General features: G+C 38.0%; 1 protein-coding gene across 2 annotated transcripts in view; it reads left to right on the top strand.

The window, feature by feature from the left end:
* The window catches only part of LOC144970599 (sodium-dependent proline transporter-like), a 67,486-nt gene that overhangs the window by 32,106 nt on the left and 9,941 nt on the right, over positions 1–25,439 (top strand). For both annotated transcript variants that reach the window (XM_078910390.1, XM_078910388.1), the window contains exons 3-13: positions 2,010–2,141; positions 4,925–5,152; positions 7,662–7,893; positions 8,276–8,414; positions 11,545–11,679; positions 12,459–12,687; positions 14,866–14,978; positions 16,486–16,617; positions 19,390–19,489; positions 20,352–20,452; positions 21,442–21,597. In XM_078910390.1, coding sequence (XP_078766516.1) covers positions 2,010–2,141; positions 4,925–5,152; positions 7,662–7,893; positions 8,276–8,414; positions 11,545–11,679; positions 12,459–12,687; positions 14,866–14,978; positions 16,486–16,617; positions 19,390–19,489; positions 20,352–20,452; positions 21,442–21,597 — 1,697 coding nt within the window. The remainder of the gene's footprint in view (positions 1–2,009; positions 2,142–4,924; positions 5,153–7,661; positions 7,894–8,275; positions 8,415–11,544; positions 11,680–12,458; positions 12,688–14,865; positions 14,979–16,485; positions 16,618–19,389; positions 19,490–20,351; positions 20,453–21,441; positions 21,598–25,439) is intronic.

The following is a 25,439-nucleotide window of genomic DNA, read 5'->3' as shown; positions in this document are numbered from 1 at the left end:
TGTTAGTGTGTTTGTGTGTGTGTGTGTGTGTGTGTGTGTGTGTTGAGTGTGTTTTGAGTGAATCAGGACTACTATGACTTTTCCTACAACTAACTAGACAACAACGTTGTCACGCCTCGCTGACTTTATAACCTATTGTTGGTATGAAGAAAGAGATTAAAACATACATGATGATGACAAGGAGAAGAACCATCAACATAAAGTATGTTATTACATATATCACGACCAATAAAGAATATCACTATATAAAACAAAAACCTGTCTAAAATCTCTTAGTCACATAACTAAAAACAAATAAAACCCCCCAAAATCTTGAGCTTTTATATAGCGCAATAACAACTAAATGTACTTTAATAGCTTTACAAGGGGTCCCGGACCAACAGGAACACTTAACACGTAGGCGATATTGCAATTTGTTTTCAGACAGAAACAACGCTGTTGACGACCAGGTACTCGTTTTACAACTGAGTACGGTGAGAGAATTTGAGTAAAGAGCCTTTTTCAAGTACTAAACAATGCGCGGAGCGAGGTTCGAACCCAGGACCTTCCGATCCGAAAGCGAGTGTCATACTACAGGACCACATAGACACACTTCTTCTTCTTTCAGCTAATCCCGCATTTTGCAGGGTTGCCATAATGAATGCTACATCTCCATTCATCTCGGTTCGCGCATCATCTTCCTCCAGGCCCAGTTCTTTCATATCATCATTTACCTTATTCCACCATCTAATCTTTGGGCGTCCCTTTTTCCTCTTTCCCGCTATTTTTAAGTCCAATACTTTACTTCCCACACCCTCCCTCTCTCGTCTCTTTACATGTCCGAACCATTTCAATCTATCTTCTCTCATCTTTATTGATACATTCTTCACTTCAGTCAACCTTCGGATTCGTTCATTTCTCACTTTATCTTATATCTTTATCTTTTTATAGACACACTAAAATCTCTTAGTCACACAACTAAAAACAAAACAAAAAACAACAATAACTACACACAACGAACAAACAAAATGGAGCCTGTCTACTACTAATATGTTAAAACTATCCTTTAAAAATACCATTGTTGAGATATATATATTGATTTTGACGGTTCTCGGTCTCTCAGGAATTTCAATAGGAAAATAAACGAAACAAACAAACAAAAAAGTCACAATAGCAAGGGAGAAAACCCTCTGAAACATGACTTTCGAGTCAATTTCACAGTAATACTCCCCTGATACGTTGGTGTCCAAATGAACGGTGAAATTATTATGGTTGGTAGGATTGGAGAAAAGAGAAAATTAATCTTGTGTACCACCTCCCCCTCACCCTAAAAAATACAAAAAACAAAACAAAACAAAAAAACCAAAACAAATCAACCCCACCCCCACAAAACAACTGACAAAGCAAAACCAAAAAAAAAAAAAAAAAAAAGAAAAAAAACACGCAAAAAACAAAAAACAAATTACAAAACAAAAAACAAGGTACAAACAAATAAAACCCAAACCTTGGAAGAGAAATCAGCCACCTCCCCCTCCAAAAAAAAAAATCAGTTAAAAATCCCCTTTTCTTTACCAAAGTATTTTCATTAAAATAATCTGTGTTATGTTTGTATGTTTCAACATTTGCTGATTTTCCACCGCCTCGTTCCTACCGCCTAACTCAGTCGTGGTTTTTTTACAGTCTCCTTCTTGCTGCCTCACATAGTCATGTTTTTCCACAGCTTTCTTCCTGCTGCCTTATATAGTCATGTTTTCCACGACCTCCTTCCTGTTGCCTTATAAAGTCATGTTTTCCACGACCTCCTTCCTGTTGCCTTATGTAGTCCACGACCTCCTTCCTGTTGCCTTATGTAATGATAGTCCCCACAGCCTCCTTCCTGCTACCTTACGTAGTCATGTTTTTCCACGACCTCATTCCTGCTGCTTTACGTTGTCATGTTTTTCTTCAGCCTTCATCGTGCTGTCTTATGTAGTCATTTTTTACAGAGACGCCTTACTACCGCCTTACGCAGTCATGTTTTTTTTTCACAGCTTCATTCTTGCTGCCTTACGTGGTCATGTTGATCATTGCCGGTTTGCCTCTGTTCTTCTTGGAACTGGCCGTTGGACAGTTTGCCTCGGAGGGACCCATCACCGTTTGGAAAATGGCCCCACTCTTTACAGGTCAGTCAAACAATGATATAGCTAATCGGCCATTATGATATTTACTTTGTTTGCTTTTACCACCGTATATTGTGAGATCATTATGGGTCCCTCTTTGATTCGCATGATGGATGTCAACGATACGCAGATCTGAACGTCGTGCACAGATAGTAATGTAAAATCGATGCTGCCCATTTTATATGAGAGTTGTATCGCTGATGTTAAGAACTGGATGACCTCCTACAAGTTATGGGTAAATGAAAAAAACAAACCCGGAAACATCATATATGTGAGGCTTGCTGAGAAAACTCGGGAAGATGCGGCAAGCTTCGATTTGAGATATGAGCCAAAATCGAATCGAAGAGAAAGTGTTTCCCATTGCAACAATTTTTTTTTCAGAAAAATATTCATAACTTGGGTCCTAATCGATATAGAATGACAATTTAAAGTAGTAAATGATCAGAAAGATGTGGTCTACACCATTGTATACATAACTCAATTTATGAAATTTGCGCATCTTTCCGGGTTTTCTGAGCCAGCCACGCATATCTTAAAGTTGCACAAAACAACGCTGCTAGACTAGTTTTGAAATAAAGATAAATAATCATCTACTTCTGACCTCCTTAGAGAGTTGAACTGGTTGCCTATTGAGAAACGCTTCACCTAAAAAATATGTTCCATTGTCTATAAAACACTAAACAGCCAATCCCTGCATATTTAAATGGCCTTATATATCCCTATTTTCAAAGTAGAAATCTAATATCTTATAGCCACAGAACAATCTTATTTAAAGCTAAAACATCCCACAAAATTGGACCATACAATGTATAATGTATGCCAGGTATATTTTGCGTCTAGAGCTATATTATTGTAAGGAATAGGCTCTATATGAATAAATTACATTCTTCTTCTTCTTCTTCTTCTTCTTCTTATCACCATCATCATTATCATCATCATTAATATTATTATTATTATTATTATTATTATTATTATTATTATTATTATTATTATTATTATTATTATTTATTATTATTATTATTATTATTATTATTATTTTATTATTATGATTATGATTATGATTATGATTATATTATTATTATTATTATTATTATTATTATTATTATTATTATTATTATTATTATTATTATTATTATTATTATTATTATTATTATTATTATTATTATTATTATTATTATTATTATTATTATTATTATCATTATCATTATATTATTTTTATTATTATTATTATTATTATTATTATTATTATTATTATTATTATTATTTTATTATTATTATTATTATTTGGTGAACAATCGTTTGAATTTTGGCACAGGTCCCCTATTTCTGGCTATAAATTCATTTTTCACCTATTGAACTGTATCCAGACATAAAACCATTTGGAGACGATGGGTCGCATTTGTCTAATTTACACAATGCAATTGCAAAATTTGTGACTCGCCGTGTTGATCTGGATAATGTTAACAATTTTCTGTGGAATACCATAATGCCTAAGTATCTTCCATAGAGCGTTTTGCTCTATGGATCAGAATGTTGGGAGATCACAGAGAGTAGCAGCCAGAAACTTGAAGTATTCCAAAACAAATGTTTCCGAAGAATCTTCAAGATTTTCTGGCCAAACACAATCTCAAATAAGGACCTGAGAGCGAGAGCTGAAGTGGAGTCTCTGGACAGTCTCATTAAAAGGACAAGATGGCAATGGTTGGGGCATGTCTGCCACAGACCTGATGAAACACCGATAAGAAAGGCTCTGCGATGGACACCCCAAGAAAAGAGGAAGCGAGGCCGCCCCAAGGAGACTTGGGGACGTACCGTAGAGAGGGACTTAAAACAGAGAGGTCTGTCCCTCGAGATGGTCCCAAAGATAGCTCCTGACAGGACCAGGTGGAGATTTTTTGCATCGCCTCGTGTGCTAGCAGGAGAGGATTGAGTGAGTGAGTGTTGATCTGGCATTATATCGGAATAGACTTGATTAACAAAAATACGTTACAGAATCGAAATGATCAGAATAAGGACAATTTATTTTTTGATGTTTGGGACACAAACCTCACTTTCTTTCACTACGGCATTTACTTTTTAAAATATTTTTATTGCATACAATAAGATTTGATCATTAAGAAATCAAGAAATGTTGTGACATAATTATATTTTTATAGCCCCTACATGATAATTTGGTTTTAAATAATCACACCTAATATTTCAACTTATTATACAATGTTAATGTATCTATTTATGTCCCTGTTACGTGTGATATGTTTTGCATTGGATTTTTAATATATATATATATATATATATATATTATATATATATATATATATATATATATATATATATATAATTACTTGCATATATATATAATATATATATAGACCTGTTTCTAATATTTGTATGTCATGCTTTCATGTTTCTTTTTATTCTCGAGGTGTTATTGTAAAGCGCATAGAGTCCTCAAACAGGAATATGCCCTTTAATGCTAGCGCAATTTATTATTACTTTAACCGACGTGTACTTATTCACAAGTCTGATAACCCAAATTGTTATGGCTCATTTTTATAATGGAAATACTCTAAAAAAAAACGTAAAAGAAATGTCAATTACAACAATGTTAAAACAGGCCCATAAAACTGCATTTGGTTGTCAGACCTACCAATATGTGCACTTAGACTTTAACACAAATATTATTATATGTTTTACCGTGCTTAAAAGTCAATTTTAAGCAGAGGGGTCACTTCTACACAATACTGTTTATAAACGATTGACCACATTTTTTTCTCCTTATATTTCAGGTATCGGCTATGCCATGGTCATCATCAGCGCTGTGGTCAGTGTTTACTACAACGTCATCATCGCCTACGCGATCTACTACATGTTTGTGTCCTTCGTCAACCTCGACGATGACCTCCCCTGGGAAAACTGCGGCAGTTGGTGGAACACAAAGACCTGCCGAGACACTGCATTCCCTGACCTGTCTGATTCCAAATACAACCTTTCCCAAAAGATGGATTTGCTGTGGAGTAAGTTATCATTCGACGTGATTATATACATCGTGCACGAAAAAGCGAGGCCATTGCCTGTATTAATCCTCTCCTTACCATCCATAGGAAAATCGTCACAGTTGTTACGATGCAACCAACAGTTTTCTCATTCTGATATTTTTATACATCACAAATTACAAAGAATATATTTTGTTCTAGCGATAAAAATTAGACACTGGACAATTATATGTATGGAATGTACTTGTTACTATTCTGGTTGAGTAGAAAAAAAATATTTGTGTGTTGGGTGGGTGTGCAGTTTCAGGGAAAATTCTGAAAATGGCGCGTAAATGAGAGAGTTAAGAAAAGAAGCAACGTCTTGTGGAGACACAACTTTAGAACCTAATCTATCATCTAGACTCAAAGATGAATTTCTGATCTTCAGTTATGCACACAAAGACTGCTTGTTGAACATCTCCTAGTTGTATAAATCTTCTATCTAAACTAACAAACAGTTATGAAAAACTAAGAATCATCGCCTACGCCATCTACTCCATGTTTGTGTCCTTCGTCAATCTTGACGATGACCTCCCCTCGGAAAAAATGCGACAATTGGTGGAACGCAAAGTCCTTCCGAGAAAACCATGAAACAGTTGTGAATAACTAAGAATCAGAAAGAAAAAGTGGATAAAAGAAAATCCTTGCAGATATCATATTTAAAAAAAAAAGCCTTTGCAATTGCAAAGGAGTAAACAAATGGTCCCAATAAACTATTCTATAATTTTATATATCACTTCTAGGCCATTTTCAAAAAGGTTTTGATACAACTGATTTCAAATTTTTCCTCGTTTCTTTCATGATTGTTTTTGGGCTCTAGCCATTAAGCACATTGCCGTTCATTTTATTTTAGGTGGAAAACAATAACTCCAGTGGTTGTGTAATATTCAAGAAAAGTCTGATGTCGTTTTTCTCTCGAAACATTTATTTGTAATTATCTCCCGAGTCTAATTTTAATATTACAAAATATTTTTACTCGTGTCTGTTTTTTTCTTATTGTTCATTTAAATTTGAGTGGTGTAAAGCGCTTAGAGGTTCCGACAGAAGGCGACATTGAAGAAGAAAGCTTTGTAATTAATCAGAATGACTCAAAACTTGTCAAAAGTGTTGTGAAATGTATGTAGTGTATTCATTTCAATCTGCAAAATTAGATACTTACTTTAATCTTTAAATCTGGAGCACAGGTCATCACTAAATCCCATCCATTGTGTCCAGCTCTGTGCCATCTCCTCTTGCTTCATTCCATTTAAAGGCTTCTGTCTGGGCCGGGTCCTTTGACCTCCCATGGTGGACAGGAGGTCACTTACTGTGTCTTATATCTCCCTAAATTTGTTTTCCAACTTGCTTTCTGTCTTTGACTTGGAATGGGATCACTTGGTTTTGTCTTGAACCTTGCCGGAGTCCTTGGCTGAGGGAGAAACCGTAAATTGTGTAGTATCAGTTTTGGGAGATATATTTTTCTTGTAAATCATTTCTTTGCTATCTATTAATATACTTTTTTATGTTGAATATATAACTGTGCTTAAACATTTGAATGTATTCCTCTTAGTGGTATCCTGTGCTTGAGTTTGTATAAGACTGTTAGCTGATTCAAAACTAGGTAGAGTGATAATATGCTCTTGAAATCTACATCTGTTCCTTATTTGAACTTCCCCGTTGTCTTACTTTTCTTACTTTTTACTGGCGCTGAAATGACCTAAATTTGTCGTAAAAAGGGGTCGTTAAACCATTAAAAAAATAAAGAAAAAACAAAAACAAACAAACAAAAAACAAACCTACAATAACTGCTTCCGTCTTCAAACCTTCCATGAATTTACCCCACAGGCCGTTTCTTGGTCGCCCCTCTTTTTCTCGTACCCTGCGGATTTCAGGTCAGATCCTGCCTTGTGGTATTTGATATAGTGTGCTCAAGCCATCTTCGTCTTACTTACTTAATCCTCTAAGGCCCTGTTAGCACAATATATAGGGCTGCAACCGTACTTCTGCAGCGTACTCGATTCTGGGTCATCTGCTTCAGTTGGGGCCCAGTCCTATCTCTTTCTCTTCTGTGTCCATCGATCTTCTCCGTGCTTCCCTGGGTCTTCCGACCTTACTTCTACTCTGAGGGTTCCAATATATAACCTGTCTGGCTACATTTGATGATTCCTTTCTGAGAGTGTATCCAATCCAACGCGATTCCTCTTTGACTCTCTTTTTCGTTTTTCATATTTTTCTTTTGCGCTTGTCATATTTTGATTTTACATTTTTTTTGTTTCAGCTAGTATTTTTTTAAGTGGTAGCGTAACACAGTGGTATGGTCTTTGCCTCGTACACATAAGTTACCGAGTGCCATTGACCTTCGTTATATGTGAAATTTGCCAAGCTCACTTTTCGTCGCTGCACTGCGGCTGACGCCTAGATCATTTCAGTCTTTCCTTGAAAATACCACAGATACAAATCTCACCTTACGGATGAATAAAGGGACTTTTATTTTTCGATACTCTTTCTATAGGCGACCTTTACAAAGAGGATTGTGTGAAGATGAAATTCGTCAAGTCTTCCTACAAGGACTACTCGGCTACCAGCGACACCAGTGAAATGTATGAAACGTTTTGGGACGGCCTGATAAAGAAATACAGCAGTGTCACCGGTTTTTTTAACTTGACGAACAAAGAGATTGAAGGTTACTCTAAATTCGCCGACTGTAAATACAAGTATACATCACCCTCCGAGGAGTATTTTGAGTAAGTTGATCTGCCTGCCCTTATCATAATTTGTTAGTATTCGTCTCAATACTGTATTAAGTCGGGTTGAACCTAATGTTTAATGTTGAATTCAACGCTAAAGTGAGATAGCTCAGTTGGTGGAGCGCTCGATTCACATGCAAAGAGACTTGAAGTCGATTTATTCATAATAATGAAAAAACAATCAACAAAAACGCAACAACAAAAATCAACAACCCCCCCCCCCCCCAAACCAACAACCCCCCCCCCCCCCCGCCAACAACATTCAACTAATAAATTGTTACCATCTAGATTACCCCGACATAGTCCCGTTTTGGGACAATGGGTAAAATGTTTTGCTCTAATAGGTCATTGAGTCAATTGATTTTCTGTGTTCCCCCAGACGTTACGTTCTACGAATTCAACATTCTGAGGATATTGGTGACCTTGGAGACATCAGCGTCAAGTTGTGTCTGACTCTCTTTCTGGCCTGGATGCTTATATTTGGATGCCTGATGAAAGGAATCAAGACCTCTGGGAAGGTAGAAGACGTTTGTTTGTTTGTTGTCATTGTGTTGTTGCTGCTAATCCAGAGACCTTTAACCTTGTGTTCTTCCATGTTATCGAATATTGATGTTTTTTTCCATATGTTCATTTGTATCGAATGCTCCTGTGTGTTGTCCATATTTGGGCAGGGATGGAGAAGATGTTGCCCGAGATGTGAACGATCTCTGCCTTTGACAATTAAATACCATTTTGTTCCATTCGGACAATGACATGTAACATATGTTTTTGCTACGTATTTGGTTCATGTTTGAGATAGATCATATAGTTTTTTCTGTTTTTGTTGTTTGTTTTTTCATTATTCCGTACCGTATCGTATCGTTTAAGAGCTAATAGGTTCTACAAACCTTTAAATGCTCTGGTTAACTTTTATGCATAGATACAAGTTATCAATTATATAGATAGTATTAATTAAGATGTCTGAACCATAATATAAGATGCCTGACCGACATCAGGAATTATATTGACCCCAGAACTAAAACTCAGTTTACAAAGTGTCTGCTTCTGGTCATTAGAATTTTGATTTCGGTCAGAAATCGTATATTAACACCTAGCTAATTTTACTTCAGGATATCTCAAGATTAAAATGGTCACACCTGTTCACTTTACACTCTATATAAAACGGCTATGTGGTCTAGTGGTATGACACTCGCTTTCGGATCGGAAGGTCCTGGGTTCGAACCTCGCTCGGCGCATAGTTGAGTCCTTGGAGAAGGCTCTTTACTCACATTGTCTCATCGTACTCAGGTTTAAAATGAGTACCTGGCCGTTGTCTCTGCCCGAAAAAAATGAATATCACCTAACATTAGTGCCGCGCTGATGACCGGTCTAGACCGAGGTCCGACGGTCTTTTAGCTGTGAACCGAAGACCGGTCCCATAGGGGAAGATCGGCGGCGGTCCTCACTTCTTATCACCTTTCAACTAGTGCGGGGCGGTCCTTGCAAGGACCACGGTCCTACGGTCTCGCGCCATAGCCTACAACTTCCCCAGCGCAAGGTTGCCAGATTATTTTTCAACAAAATGCCAGGGGAAGACTCAAAAAATGCCAAAACACTCAAAAAGATGCCAAAGTCTGTTGACTCCCACCCCCACTAAGAAAATTACTCACTTTTGATAGACAATTTACTACCATATCCTGGTGGCTTGCGTGTTTTCTTTTCTTTTTCTTTTATTTTTTTTTTGTTTTTTTTTTTTTTGAATTATACTAAATTTCCTGTTGGGGTAATTATTTACCTACTGACTACTAAGTGGAGTGCTAAACCACTACACCACGGTTGGATTTTAAGAATGAAAAAGAAATGTGAAGATGTTTGTTTTTACGCGTTTAGAAATAATTAAGAAAAGGTGTCATTTGAAGTATAATATACAAGAAAAGAAAATGCCAAATGAAAATGCCAAATGCCAAATGATTTTTCTAATGCCAAACGGTTTTCAAAAATGCCAGATTTTTGGAATCTGGCATTTAAAATGCCAAACTGGCAACCCTGCCCCAGCGATTCGTTGCTTCGGTTGCCTATCTTCCACCAATCACCACCTATCCCACTTAATTAATCGCACCCACCCCCCTTTGCCATACACTAAACGACACAGACGACCATACAGGCAGACGACCACCAACCTCCACTCCGCAAACCGCCCTTTCGTGTGTGAGATGGGGGGAACAGGAGGCCCACGCCTTGGACGATTCCATTATACGGGGTAAATTTCAAAATTTACTACACCATAATGATCACAATGACAATGATCTATGGTGAAGGCATGACCCCTCTTCTCTAATGGGTTATTGTTTGAAATGTATGTGACTACTAAAGATGTGTGTGTTTGTGTGTGTGTGTGTGTGTGTGTGTGTGTGTGTGTCGAACCTAGCAAGTAGCAAATCCGATTTTTTGTTTTCTTTTGTCCATCTCTTGTCACCACTCCTTTCTATCGCAGTGTTGTCATTTAAAATAATACAATAATATTAAAATTTCGTTGGTGTTTTTACTAATCAAATAATATGAGTTTCATTAGTTTCTTCCTTCCAAAAAACCCAGTTATAACGTCTGAATTTTAAAAAAGTCCAATAGAATATTTGGGGACCCCGATAGCTCAGTTGATAGAGCACTCTCTTTATACGCAAAGGGCCAGAGATCGATCCCGGGTGCAGTCGATTTTTTTCTGAATCCCTGTCTACTCAGCAATGAATGGGTAGCTGAGTTTGTTAGATCTGGCGAAAAGTCACCATCGACCCCTCTTATTACCTCATCCACCCCCTCTTATTATAACTTCACGTCTCTCTCTTACTCTTCAATGCTCGCTGCCCTCTAATGTGTGTGTGTGTGTGTGTGTGGGGGGTGGGGGGGGGGGTAGGAGTTGCGTGTGTGTATCAACGCCACGAACAACTCGATCAACGCCTTGGGCGATGCCATTATCTCCGTTAATGGGGATAAATTTCAAATTTTATTAAATTATCGAAGTAACAATGAAGTACGGTGAGCAAATAAAGAAGGCATCACCCCTCTTCTCTAATTAGGTTACAATTTGAAATGAGTGTGACTACTCCGTGTGTTTTACTCCTGTAGACCACGGTTTTCATCGTGTAGCGGTCTTTAACGGTTCAAGAATGAACGATCCCATGGTCTCAAAGGTCAAACCGGTTCGAATTTCCAACAGTCTCTCAGGAATGTTCAATGTCGAAAAGGACCGGTCCTAGGACCGGTCCTTGCGGTCTTCATTTCCCAAGGACCGTAGGACCGTGGTCCTTAAGCTTGCCAAGGACCGCCCCGCACTACTTAACAGGCGTCATGTCCTTTCCTACCTGTTAAATATTGCTGTTGGCCAGGTACCCCCTGTAAATCACTTTGTTCACGTTCAGTGGATATTGCGCTATATAAAAGCTTAATTTATATAAAACATATTTTGAGGACTTCTTTGTTTAATAATAAAAAAACTATGGATGACAATAACAACATGCCAATCTCCACAGACAGCAGGCTCTAGACACTAAACAATTAGAGAGTAAAAAGAAATATTTTCATTTTACACTGAACTATACACAACAGTTTACATGTTTAGACACGATATGATATTCTTGTTTACCGATGAGGTTTACACCAAACACTCCACAGGTGGTGTACTTTACAGCCACGTTCCCCTACGTCATTTTGATTGTTCTGCTGGTTCGTGGACTCACCCTGGAGGGATACGAGGATGGAATTAACTTTTATGTTATCCCTGAATGGGACAAACTCACTGACGCCAAGGTAAGAAGGGAGATGTGGGAGAGGGAGAGAAGGAGGTAAAGGGGAAGTTAAATCAACTTTTATACTTTCTCTGAATAGGATAAATTCACAGATGGGAGAATTTTAGAGAGAGGGATATATATATATATATATATATATATATATATATATATATATATATACAGATATATATATATATCGAGCATATATATTATATATATTATATATATATAATATATATATATATATATATATATATATATATATGATATTATAGTACTTAATTACTGCAGTCTTTAGAGTTAATAAGGGCAGTAATAATATCAGAATTAACCATAAGCAATGTGGCCGATGACAATGAGGCTGTTTCACCATATTTGGTCTTTGATATTTGGTTAGGATGCTGTGTTTATGTTCTTGTTGTAGAGAGTCTTCCATGGAAATAAATAGATTGACTTTATTTTTGCGTTTTTGTATGTTTTTGTGTGCGTGCTTGTGCGTATGTGTGTGTGTGTGTGTGTGTGTGTGTCTGTGTGTGTGTGTGTGTGTGTAAGGGGTTGATATTTCGCATGTGCTTCTGTTTCGAATGTTAAAGACAATGGTCCACGATGGATATTGCGTGAGTGTTTTTACAAAGGGCGCCTAACATACGACCGTGACTGCATGAAATGGAAAATATGGTTCCGTGTGGCCTGCTGGTGTAATATATGTAATATTGCAAATTGCATTAAGCAAGGATATGGAAACGTATTACATAAAAATTCACATTCATTTACTTTTGAACATCCCCTTCCCTCCAGATTTGGAACGACGCAGCCACGCAAATCTTCTACTCCCTGGGCGTTGGGTTCGGAGGTCTTCTCACCATGTCCTCCTACAACAAGTTCAAGAACAACTGCTACAGAGACTCCATCATCGTAGCCTTTGTCAACTGCGGCACCTCCATCTTTGCCGGGTTCGCCATCTTCGCGCTGCTGGGTCACATGGCACACGAGACCAACCAAGCCGTCGAAGACGTGGCTCAATCAGGTAAACAGATTGATGGCGAAGCTGGTAGTAGTGGCATCGGTTGCTTAGCTGTTGTTCTGTGTGAAGATCTTGTAAAAAAATCAAACGATATAGATAGAATGAATTTGATGTCACGCTGGTCTTTGTTATTGTTTTTTTTGCCATCCACGTTTATAAGTAATACTCACTAAACGGTATTATCCAGACTATAAAAGTTCATGATTACACATAGTTTTATGTGTTGGTCCGTTATACTTCCGGATGTCAATGTTATGAACTTCTGGGTGGGGATCCTGACCTCCCATAGCGGGCAGGAAGGTACATACTGTGTCTTCTATCCCCTTATATCTGTTTTCCAACATGCTTTCTGTCTTTGTCTTGGAATGAGGTTACTTGGTTTTGTCCTGGCCCTGGTTGGAGTCCTGGCTGGGAGGGAAACAGTCAAATGCATAGTTATTGTTTTGGGAGATGATAATTTTTCCTTGTAAATCATCTCTCTGTTATGTATTATTATATTTGTTATTTTTAATGTATAATAGCATTTGAGTGTATTCCTCTTTGTTGGATTTTGTGCTTGTGTCCGGATGAGACTTATAGGTGATCTCAAACTAAGTACGTTGGTGGTATGCTCTTGGAATCTACATCTGATCCCTATTTGTTCCTAGTTCCCCTTTGTCTTACTTTTTCTTGGGTGCTTTAATTGTAATTCTAGAACTTTTTACTATCCCATTTTCTTCCTTTTTACTGGCGCTGATATAACCTTAATGTGTTGCAAGCGCCGTAAAACACTTAAAAATAATAATAAATAATGTTATGAACTTCTTAGCCAAGCGCATACTATCTATAGATAGTTCGAAGATGACGTCACTCGTGTCTTTGTTATTGTTTTTTGCCATCCGCGTTTATGAGTAATGCTCACTGAACTGTATTAACCCGACTATAAATGTTCATGGATACACACAGTTTTGTGTGTTGGTCCGTTATACTTCCGGATGGCAATGTTATGAGCTTCTTAGCCAAGCGCATACTATCTATAGGGTAAGTTCAGTGACCAGATGGGTTACAAAGCTTTGTTTAATTGGATAATGAATGTTCTTTGCACGCATGACACCACTCGACTCGGGTGTGAGTGAAGAACACCTGGCTACAAGGAAGTGAGGGATATTGTAAGAGTGATTGTTCTAACTTGAGCTTTTATATAGTGCTATATCCCCTTAATGTGCTCAAAGCGCTTTACAAGGGGTCCCTAACCAACAGCAAAATGTCGTATGACGCAAGGATATGGAAGTCCAAGGACTAAACTATGCGTGGGTGTCATGCCACTGGACCACATAGTCGCACTACTACTACTACTACTATTACTACTACTACTACTACTACTACTACTACTACTCCTACTACTACTACTACTACTACTACTACTACTACTACTACTACTACTACTACTACTACTACTACTACTACTACTACTATTACTACTACTACTCTACTACTATTACTACATGAAGAACGAGACATGACGATCTTACAATTTTTTTACGACAGAGACAACGCTGTTAATGGCTTGGTACTCATTTTACACCTTAGTACGGTGAGAAAATGTGAGTAAAGAGCATTTTCCAAGGACTCAACTATGAGCCGAGCGAGGCTCGAACCCAAGACCTTCCGATCCGAAAGCAGGTACTCAGGTGTAAAATGAGTATCTGGCTGTTAACATCGTTGTCTCTGTCCGATAAAAAATGTTATATCGCCTAACAGGCGTCATGTCCCGTCCTACATGTTAAATGTTGCTGTTGGTCAGGGACCCCTTGTAAAGCTCTTTGAGCACTTTTAGTGGATATTGGGCTATATAAAAGCTAATTTTTTTGCTTACGTTTAAGCAGAATTGCCAACATGAAATTTCAAAAATCCGTAGTTTCCAAGGGAAAAGAAGAAAAATTCACTTTAAATAGTTTTAGAAATAAACAATTTGCTCTCAGCATGATCTAAAATGAACCAAAGTCCTGAATATAGGTTCTGAGAAGCTAGACTTTCCTTTTCAACACAATTTATTGAGTCGAGCTAACACATGAATATTTAGTCAAATAGACCTATGCAGCTCTGTAGCTGGAGCCAAAAAGTCGTATTTCTACGAATTTTCGTAGTACTAGGCCGGTCTGTTTTAAGTGACAATATGTCTCTCTGGAACCCCACCCCTAGGTCCTGGTCTGGCTTTCGTAGCATATCCCGATGGAATCGCCCGTCTACCGGCATCAGCTGTCTGGGCCTTGCTGTTTTTCTTCATGATTCTCACCTTGGGTTTGGACAGTCAGGTGGGTGATTTTCTTTATAATTGATATTCTTTATCATTATCATCATCATCATCATCATCATCATCATCATCATCATCATCATCATCATCATCATCATCATCATCATCATCATCATCATCATCATCATCATCATCATCATCACCATCACCACTACTACTACTACTACTACTACTACTACTACTACTACTACTACTACTACTACTACTACTACTACTACTACTACTACTACTACTACTAAAAAACAAACACCCCCCCCCCCTTCTAAAAAACGTGGGCATTTATATAGCGCAATATCCAATAAACATGCTCAAAGCGCTTTACAAAGGGCCTTTGACAACAGCAACACGTAATATATAGAACGAAACATGACGTCTGTTTGGCGATAGTACATTTTTCCCGACAGAGCTAACGCTGTTAAAGGCCAGATACTCATTCACACCTGAGTACGGTGAAAGACTGCAGTAAAGAGCATTTCCAAGGACTAAACTATGCGCGGGTGTCATGCCACTGGACCACATAGTCGCACTACTACTACTACTACTACTACTACTACTACTACTACTACTACTACTACTACTACTACTACTACTACTACTACTACTACTACTACTACTACTACTACTACTACTACTACTACTACTACTACTACTTTACTACTACTACTACTACTACTACTACTGTTACTACTGCTACTCCTACTACTACTACTACTACTACTACTACTACTACTACTACTACTACTACTACTACTACTACTACTACTACTACTGTTACTAATTCTAGTAGGCATCCTTCCGTCTCAGGAGACGATGGTTTGCGCCCTGTATGGCTTTGGTGTCATCAGTCTTGTTGAGAGCAGTGACGGGTGTGACTCAGCAGAACGATCCTTGCATGACAGTCTCTACCGCAGTTGCTGCACACGTAGTTTGGCTGTGTCTTTGGTGCCTGGTTCTGCTGCCTTTCTTTCCTCCTTTCTCTCCTCTCCTCAAACTTCTTTTTTCTCCTCTCCTCATCTTTCTTCACTCCCTCGGTCACCGCATATCTCCAGCCGCTGCGGTCGTCAGCAAGCGATACCCACGTGTTTGAGTTGATGCCTGTCAGTTTCATGTCTCGTTTGCAGACATCATAGAAACGCAGAGCTGGACTGCCGTTTGGTTGCCGTCCAGAAACTAGTTTACCGTACATGATGTCTTTGGGTATGCGTCCAGTCGTCCATCCTGTGTACGTGACCAAGCCATCGCAAACGTCGCTGGCAGAGCATGAGATGCATACTGAGGGAGTTAGCTCTTTCTAGCACTGCATTGCTGGTGAGTCTATCCTGCCAACTGATGCCGAGAATTCGTCGTTGATAGCGAATGTGGAAGTTTTCCAGGCGGTTCTCCATTCTGGCATATGTTGTCCTGGATCCACTGCCGTACAATAGGCTACGGAGCATGCATGCCTGATATAATATATAAACGCTCATATTACTTTTGGTTCAATAAAATCTTTCTGTTTGTCCGTCCAGTTTGCTATGATGGAGACCGTCATTTCGGCCATATCCGACTTGTTCCCCCAAACTCTCCGAAAATACAAGACTCATTTCACCCTCCTCCTGTGTATCATTGGCTTCTTGCTGGGAATTCCCCAAACAACCCACGTGAGTATTAGTCTAAAAATAGAATTTCATCTTATACTTATATAAACTTAACAACAACAACAACAACAACAACAACAACAACAACAACAACAATGAAAATCTAGAGGTGTATTAAATGAGTCAGTAAAATGTATAGTAAAATAAAGGGAGTAAAAATGACTCGTATAAAAGATACAAAACAAAGTAAATGACGTTCGCCCTTTGACCTTCTTGGGGTAAGAAAAGGAAATATGTACTATTACATTGGCATTATAGTTAAAACTTTATAGGAAAATATAGGTATTATAGGTATAGGTATTATAGGCATTATAATGTTTTAACTAAATGCCAATGTAATATTGCCTTTTCTTGATTACCGGAAGAAGGCCAAAGGCCGATACCTCATTAACTTTGTTTTGTATAATAATAAATAGCGCTATAACTCCGAGACACCAGACTCTAAGCGCTTAAACTAAAAAATTACTTTGGCTGAAACATAATCATTTACACACATAAGCACACACACACACACACATACACACACACACACACACACACACACAACACAACACAAACCAGACCTATCTCGCTTCTCATACCATCTACTAAAATCGAAACAGAAATGTTTTAAACGAACGTTTAAAAATAGACAAAATTTTTTTTCACGAATGCTCTATGGTAAGGCGTTCCAAACAGAGGGTCAGAAATGAGAAAAGGATCTCATTCCAGCATTTTCCCGTATTCGATGGACAACTAGTTTGGTAGAATCACTGGCCGAACGCAAGGGTCGGGGTTTTGAATATATTTCAATTAGTTGAAACACAAGCTTTGAATTTAATCCTTGTCTCAACAGGCAGCCAATGCAGGTCATGAAGTAGAGGTCCGGCAAAATCGCACCTACGCTTCATGAATACTAGTCTGGCAGCGCTGTTTTGGACAATCTGAAGACGTCTCAGATTATATTGCGAAACGCCAAACAACAGAGCATTACAATAATCCAATTTCGATAGTACGAGGGACACAACCAGGTGTTTGGTCACATCCTCAGATATGAACCGTCTAATGGAAGCAATCTTTTTTAGTTGGAAAAAGAGAGATCTAGCCAAATTATTAACCTGATGCTCCATCTACAGTCCAGAGTCTAAGAATGTACCAAGGTTTTTCACTTTGTCAACAATTTGAATGGAGGCATCCCCCAGTTTCAAATCTGTTTCACTTTTCCACTTCCTGTTCCCCACATACAGCACCTTCGTCTTATCACCATTCAGTTTCAGTCTGTTCTCATTCATCCATTTCTTAACACTTTGGATACAATTCTTACTATCGGCTGATTCTTCTTGTAAATTTCTCGTATTGGAAACGAAGTACAATTACGTATCATCAGAGTATTGATGGTAAGACAGACCGAAACTTCTGATGATTTTAACAGGGGGCCAACGTACAGAACAAAAAGAACGGGTCCAAGTACTGAACCTTGAGGAACCCCACAATCAAGAATGATTTCCTCAGATCTATATTCATCTACCATAATAATCTGCTTACGATTAAACAAATAAAACCTAAACCAATCAAGCGCTGCACCAGACACGCCATAAGTAATTTCAAGACGTTGAGGAGAAGATTGCGATCAATAGTATCAAAAGCAGACGATAGGTCAAGCAAATTCAGCAAAGAAATGGACCATTGTCTATAACAAAGAGGAGATCATTAACAACCCTAACAAGTGCGGTTCCCGTCGAATGATGTTGCCTATAAGCCGACTGAAATTATTCTTCAAGACAATTATTTTTAAGATGAGACAGTAATTGTTTCAAAACAAAGTTTTCTAAGAATTAGAGAGAAAAGGACGATTAGAGACAGGGCGATAGTTTTTTAAAGTTCTCTTTATCTAGATCAGGTTTTTTCAAAAGGGGTTTGACATGAGCAACTTTGCAATTGTTTGGTACAGCACCTGACTGCAACGAATGATTAACAATACATGTAAATGGCGTTAAAATTATCTTCTTTTATAAGAGTCATTTTACTCCCTTTATTTTACTATACATAGCAATATAATCTACCGGTGTAAAATGAATATAATATTCACTTATTCTAGCCAGCCTCCAGCTGCTGAGCTCTAGCCTTTCAGTCTTGTGCTGTGACTCTGAATGACTCATATCTTGGCAAAAACTTTCAAAGGTTTAGTGTTTTTGCCAACACGAGGGTCATTTAAATCAATCGATATTTGAAGGACGAGTTTTCAGGCCAGATTTTTATTATGTTTTTTTTGGGTTCTTTTTTTTGGGGGGGGGGGGTTCAAAGCACGACGGTTAACTGGTATTGTGTCGAGGCATAATAATGGAGCTAGAGTTTATCCCGGTTTCTATAGCGGACAATAGCAATTTCTTGCTCTCCGTTGGATAGGACGCTAGTCTATCGCAAAGTTCTTTACGCCAGTTTTAACAAACCCAGCTAACCATTCACTGCTGGGTAGATAGGGGATCAGAAAAAAATCTCGACTGCACCCGGGATCGATCTCGGTCCCTTTGCGTGTGACACGAATGCTCTACCTACTGAGCTATCGGTATCACCTTTGCCAAAATAAGGGTCATCTAAATTGATGGATATTGAAGGACAAGTTCTCTGGCGAATTTTTTGTTTGTTTTTTAATTCATGTCTTTGTCAGGGGGTATTTGTCAGGACTGACGAATAGGCGATTGTGTCAGTTCGTCATCACTGACGAGTAGGCACTTTGGTATATTTATTTTAACTGAAGACGGTATAAGTAGCGACGATGTCCGGTTCCATCCACAGGGAGGTATGCGTGTCTTGACTTTGATGAATAATTACAGTGGTAGCTATAACTTGATGGTGGTGGCCCTTGCTGAGCTTATCTGTTTGTGCTACGTCTATGGTGAGGCCTTTTCCGCTTATTTTCATATACATTCTTTGTAATTGACGTCACTGGAATAATTGTGTGTGTATGTGTATGTGTGTGTGTGTGTGTGTGTGTGTCTGTATGCGTGATGCTTTCGACAATCAGAAAGACTAGAACGTATGTGTGGGCTTATATTCTGACCTGTAACTTCCTGGCTCGACGCCCTTTATGGAGAGCGACAATGTTGAGATTTTGGTGATAGCTCTTTACTCACATTTTATCACAATACTAATGTGTGCATTGAGTACATCGTGTGTATGTTGAATACATCGTACCAATGTGTATATAATGCATGGTACTAATGACTAATGTGTATAGCGAGTACATCGTACTTATGCGTATAGTAAGTACATCGTACTAATGTGTATATTGAGTACATCGTACAAATGTCTATATTGAGTACCTCGTACTAATTTGTATAGTGATTACATCTCTATCTTGTACGAGTGAAATTGATTTGAGCTCATCAATTCTAAATAATTTTGAATTATACACACTGAAAGTAAAAGTTCGTCCCCTCCTGCCCATGGCGTAAGGTAAGGATTTGACAATTTCCGATTCTGTACTGCTAATAGCACGAACTTGAAAATACAGTCTCCCACTGACGAGGTATTCGGGCCAAAACTATGAAAAACGAAATGGAATAATTTGAAAATGAAAATTTAATTTACCATCTGATATTTTTTTTCATGATTCCACACCTCGAAAAATCTATTGTCAAGGTTATGGGGATAAAATTTCTACTCGTTTATGAATATTGAATATGGCTGAAATTTTCGATGAAGAAGAAAAATAACGAACAGCTTATTTCATATATTGTTTACCTCAATCTATTCAGGTGTTGGAAGGTTCCGTGAAGACATCAAAATGATGGTCGGATTCAGACCCAAGATCTATTGGTTGGCGAACTGGCTCGTCATCACCCCGTTGGCCATTATTGTAAGTATAATACCTCTTGTTGAGCTACTGGACTCATCCTCCTTGAGATTTCAATCCAGTTAAAAGAAAACAAACAAAAATAACCTTGAGCTTTTATATAGCGCAATAACCATTAAACGTGCTCAAAGCGCTTTACATGGGTCCTTGACCAACAGCAACACGTAACATGTAGAACGAGACATGACGCATGTTAGGCGATATTACATTTTTTCAGACATAGACAACGCTATTTACGGCCAGGTACTCATTTTACAGTACGGTGAGAGAATAGGAGTAAAGACCCATTTCCAAGGACTATGCGCCGAGCGAGGCTCGAACCCAGGACCTTCCAATCCGAAAGCGAGTGACATACCACTAGACCACATAGCCGCACATGCGAACAACCACTCCAAATATGTCTCTGCCGTCTGCTGGATTGTAAGTGATATATTAATATTTTTTATAATTTTTGTTAATGACTGAAGGAGCGTTTTAAGACGAAAACGTTCGTGTTTGGTATTAAGTTCTGTTTCGAAGCTGTACTATTAATTTTTGTTCACTTCTGTTCATAGTCCACATCTTCCAGCAGCATAATATCACCATATCCTGCTGGATTTATTTATTTATTTTTTAAATAACGGGAGTCTTTTCCTAACAGGATTAGTAATGCTGATGGCTTGGAACTCCTTGTAAAGGGCATTGAGTTCATTTCGCGGCTATTACGCAATAGTAGTAGTAGTATCGTTCGGCTACACTTCTATGTTCAAGGTATCAATCCAGGTTCGGAAGTCATCATCACATTTGTTGATGGTTTCAAATCCCCCTTCTAGTATTTTCTCTGGGCAATCTAGTACGAGGTGGTTTGCATCTTGTGGTGCTTGGTTGCACTTTGGGCATGTTTTACGCAATGTAAAACCTCGATTAAAAAATATTGTACGAATCCAAAGAACAAGTGATTTATCCTAATCAGACGACGATATGTACTAATTCCCTCTTTCTATTTCTACCAGTTCATCATAGCTGTATCCGCCTGGCAGTATGAGAGCGCTGGCTACGGTGGTGCATCCCTTCCTGATTGGGCAGAAGCCCTGGGCTGGATGATGGTTGGTGCTCCAATTCTGGCCATCGTCCTCGTGGGATTTGTCCAGATGTACCGATATGGATGGGTAAGGAATATCTATCTATTTCTCTATCTATCTATCTATCTATCTATCTATCTATCTATCTATCTATCTATCTATCTATCTATCTATCTGTCTGTCTGTCTGTCTGTCTGTCTGTCTGTCTATCGATATCATATATTTATTTAAATATATATCGATACTATTCATCTATCTATCGATATCATCTGTTTATTTATCTATTTTTATATTATATCATCTTAAGGTCGAATAGCATCAACCGCCATTGCCGTCCGTAAGGACAAATAGTGTTGCTTGCACTATTCGTACTTCACACTACAGCTGGGCACTATTCCGTTTCTGTTTGTACTGAGATAGATTCGATTCTACGTAATTACATGATATATCCGTATCGTCTTAAATTTTTGTTAGTGAGTCAAATAATCAGTGGAGTGTATGTGTGTAGGTGTGTGTGTGCGTGTATGTGTTAGTTTTGTGTGTGTGTGTGTGGGGGGGGGGGTGTTTTTTTGTTTTCTGTTGGGGGGGGGGGGGGGGTTGTTTTTGTTTATTTTGGTTTTCTTCTGGGATTTTTTTCCAGAATGGTGATCGTTTCCTTATTAGGAACTATTTTCGTGTTCTCCTTTTGGCAAGTATCCTATTCAAATGCCTGCTCGAAAGTTTGGGTTGGTTGGGCACAGAGGAAGATTCGTCAGGTATTCTTTTCTTTTTTTCTTTTCTTTCTTTTTTTTTTGTGGTGGGGGGTATTTTTTTTCTTCTTCTTCTTTAAAAATAAATATTTTTTGTGTGTATGTGTGTGTGTGTGTCGGGGGGGGGGGGGTTGCCTTTATTACATGTTTTCTATCTATGATAGTGGTTTAACACTCAATAACTATTTGTTTTAAATGACTAGTATTAAAATTGTCAAAAATATTATATTAGTCATAGTAATATAAGCAGCCCAATAACATCAACGTATCTCTTAAGAAGCAGTTTTTTTTAAATATTATAATCTTGATAATTCAGTGAGGGCCATCAATATTGGCTTGAATTTAGCCAAGATTTTTCATTTATTTGAACAATGTCGATACATGTCCTTTAACTTCAGAAAATTTTGTTATAAGTTGTACCGTCTTGAGTAGACGAGCTGTATAACAGAATTGTAGATTTAATTCACGGAGAATTCAATGAGTTAGTGGCAGTGAACGAGGTAATGGTATAGACGGTATGGAATTTAGCGGCTTTACAACACGCAAATTAATTCCAAAGCCGAAAGCACAACGTTGCATGTAATCTAATCTACATTTACGATGTCAAATATATTAAAGATTAATAAAGGACACTAATACCAAGTCCTCAATATTTTCAGTACTTCATTCGTTAGCTAATACTATTAAGTATTTGGTATCCACTTTTGCCCTGACGAGAAGTTAGAATGTCAACGGGCTGGGCTTTGAAATGTCTATGGGTTGAAACTGGATGAAATAGGATGATACAGAACATAAAAGCCCAGTTCGGCCTAAGAACAATAATTTGCCTATGTTCTTAAACTCAGAACAATGGGTCATGTTATCAGGGGTGTTGGGATTGTTATTTTGATCTGGGTAGGGGTCTATAGATAACAACACCAATATTAGAAACGTCTCTAACGTCTGATAAAGCTAAGATTACTGGCCAAAAATATATTTCTAACTTTAGTTAAAATTTGAAAAATAAAAACACGGAAATATATACATAATAAGCTTTATATATTTTAAACAATGGTTACAAGAAAAAATACACGATTTTTCTCAATAATTCTGTATTCAAACAACTTTGTATGCAAATGTTGTATTCCAGATGTGTAATTTGGCTTATCACCACTCAATGTGGTAACTCAATAGATATTACTAATACTAACTTGTGTCTATGTACGCAGTGATACAGACCTGCCAAGCATTCGACTTATTGTATTATAGTGGGATGGCAGAATACCATTTCGAAAGGGATTTGTGCTGCGTTGTAGGTTAACAAATCATCCCCATCGACGTGTACAAATACGAAGGTCTGACATCCGAACCCACTTTTCGGCCTACTTTAACATTGTTGTATAATGGACACTATTTTGCGTCTTTTTTTTTTTTTAGATTTCCATTACAACAATGAGCCAATAAGGAAATGGGTTATCAGACCTGAAAATAAGTGCACGTCGATCCACATCAATTTAAAAACCATCACCATCACAGACAATAATCACTACCACAAGCACTTTTACAACAGCCTCATTACCATCAGAATCGATACCACCATCATTTGCACAATATCATACGTATCAGCACCACCATCAACATCACTACCACAGCATTATACCTACCATTACCATGGTCATATCAACTATTGCCACCACTAGCAAAAGCATAACTATCATGTCAGCCACCACCACTCCAGAAAACAATCATTTTAAATACCAATATCACAGGCGTACACTATAGCGTCACCATTGCCTTCAATGTTATCACTTCAGCTTCTTGATCATTGACACCACCACTACAAGTAAATTATGGTCGTTATCGTCCCCACCACATTATTCTTATTATCACTATCAACATCACCAATGCATCAGCTTTGTAACTACCACCACCACCACCACCACCATCATCATCATCATCATTTCAATCAGTGATCATCATTTCAATCACGACCATCACAAAAACAACAAAATTAACAGCATCATCACTGCTACCACCACCACTAGCACTACTAACTACTATCACCACAACATCGACTACCACCACCAGGGCCCAATTTTATGTAAGCAGACTAGATTTAGTTATTTACTAGTCTAGTAAATGATTTGCTAGCCTTAAGCGGAGGCGGAACAGGTGACTAAAAAGTGGGATTTCATGAACGTTTTCTAGTCTCTGACTAGCGAGGCTCTTGCCGAGAAGTGGGCGTTGTTAGGACAGTGCCTAATTCAGCTATTTTGTGCTTGTAACATCAAGCTCTCTAGTACACAATGGCAAGTAAGACACCAGCCTTGATATTTTCAACGCAAAAGATTTCCAAAGAAGAAATTAGCAACACCTCCGTTCCGTTTCATAATTGAACTTACTTTTGCCGTGATTAATGAAATCACGTGATATTGACTGTCGACTGATCAGACAACAATGATGCCCATGGTCGACTGTCAATTATAAATTTAGGCCAATGAAAGTGTCAGTGAAAATCAAACAAATTGAACTTAAAAAAAAAAACAAAAAAAAACAACGGAAAATGTGTTCTGACGAATCACATTATTCCAGTCAGTGTCATGCCAACAGAATAATTTTTGTCTCCACTATACTTTCTAGTCGTTTGTTTTGTTTTTTTTTGTTTTGTTTTTTGTTTGTTTGTTTTTTTTTTTGTTTTTTTTTTGGTTGTTCTTTGAAGCGAACCCTTCCACTTCGAGTTTCCGTTCATTTGCAACCTGCTAACCGATTAGATTCTGGGTTTTTTCCCTAGTTTTTACTCACAAAAAAATTGTACTTTCGAAGGTCTAGCATATCTTACATTTTTTAAAAAGTAGTGACAATACCAGCAGGACACCTTTTGCCTTTGTCATTCGTAACCGAAGTATTTTCCTTCCGAATCGAAGCTCTCTCTATCTAAAAATAGTTTATCGACGATATTACGTATCCTAGAAAACTAGTCTCAGACTAAGCTTAAAGTCCGGCCTCAGCAATAAATGACTAAAACTTAATCAAACTTAGTCTGAAGGTGACGTGATTTTAGTCTGGGAAATATTTGGTCAGCTCACATATAATTCGATTTTTTCAAGTCCTTGGCTAAAATCAAAGACTAAGCGCTAGTCCACGTTCATAAAAACGGGCCCAGAGCGTCATTATCGCCATCATCACCATAACAAGTAACAA

This window comes from Berghia stephanieae, chromosome 4 (assembly GCF_034508935.2).
Source record: "Berghia stephanieae isolate SIO BIC M18660-M18661 chromosome 4, UCSD_Bste_1.3, whole genome shotgun sequence".
NCBI classification, from domain to species: domain Eukaryota; kingdom Metazoa; phylum Mollusca; class Gastropoda; order Nudibranchia; family Aeolidiidae; genus Berghia; species Berghia stephanieae.
The sequence above is the reverse complement of the archived record's forward strand: the minus strand, read 5'-3'. Positions and strand labels throughout refer to the sequence as shown.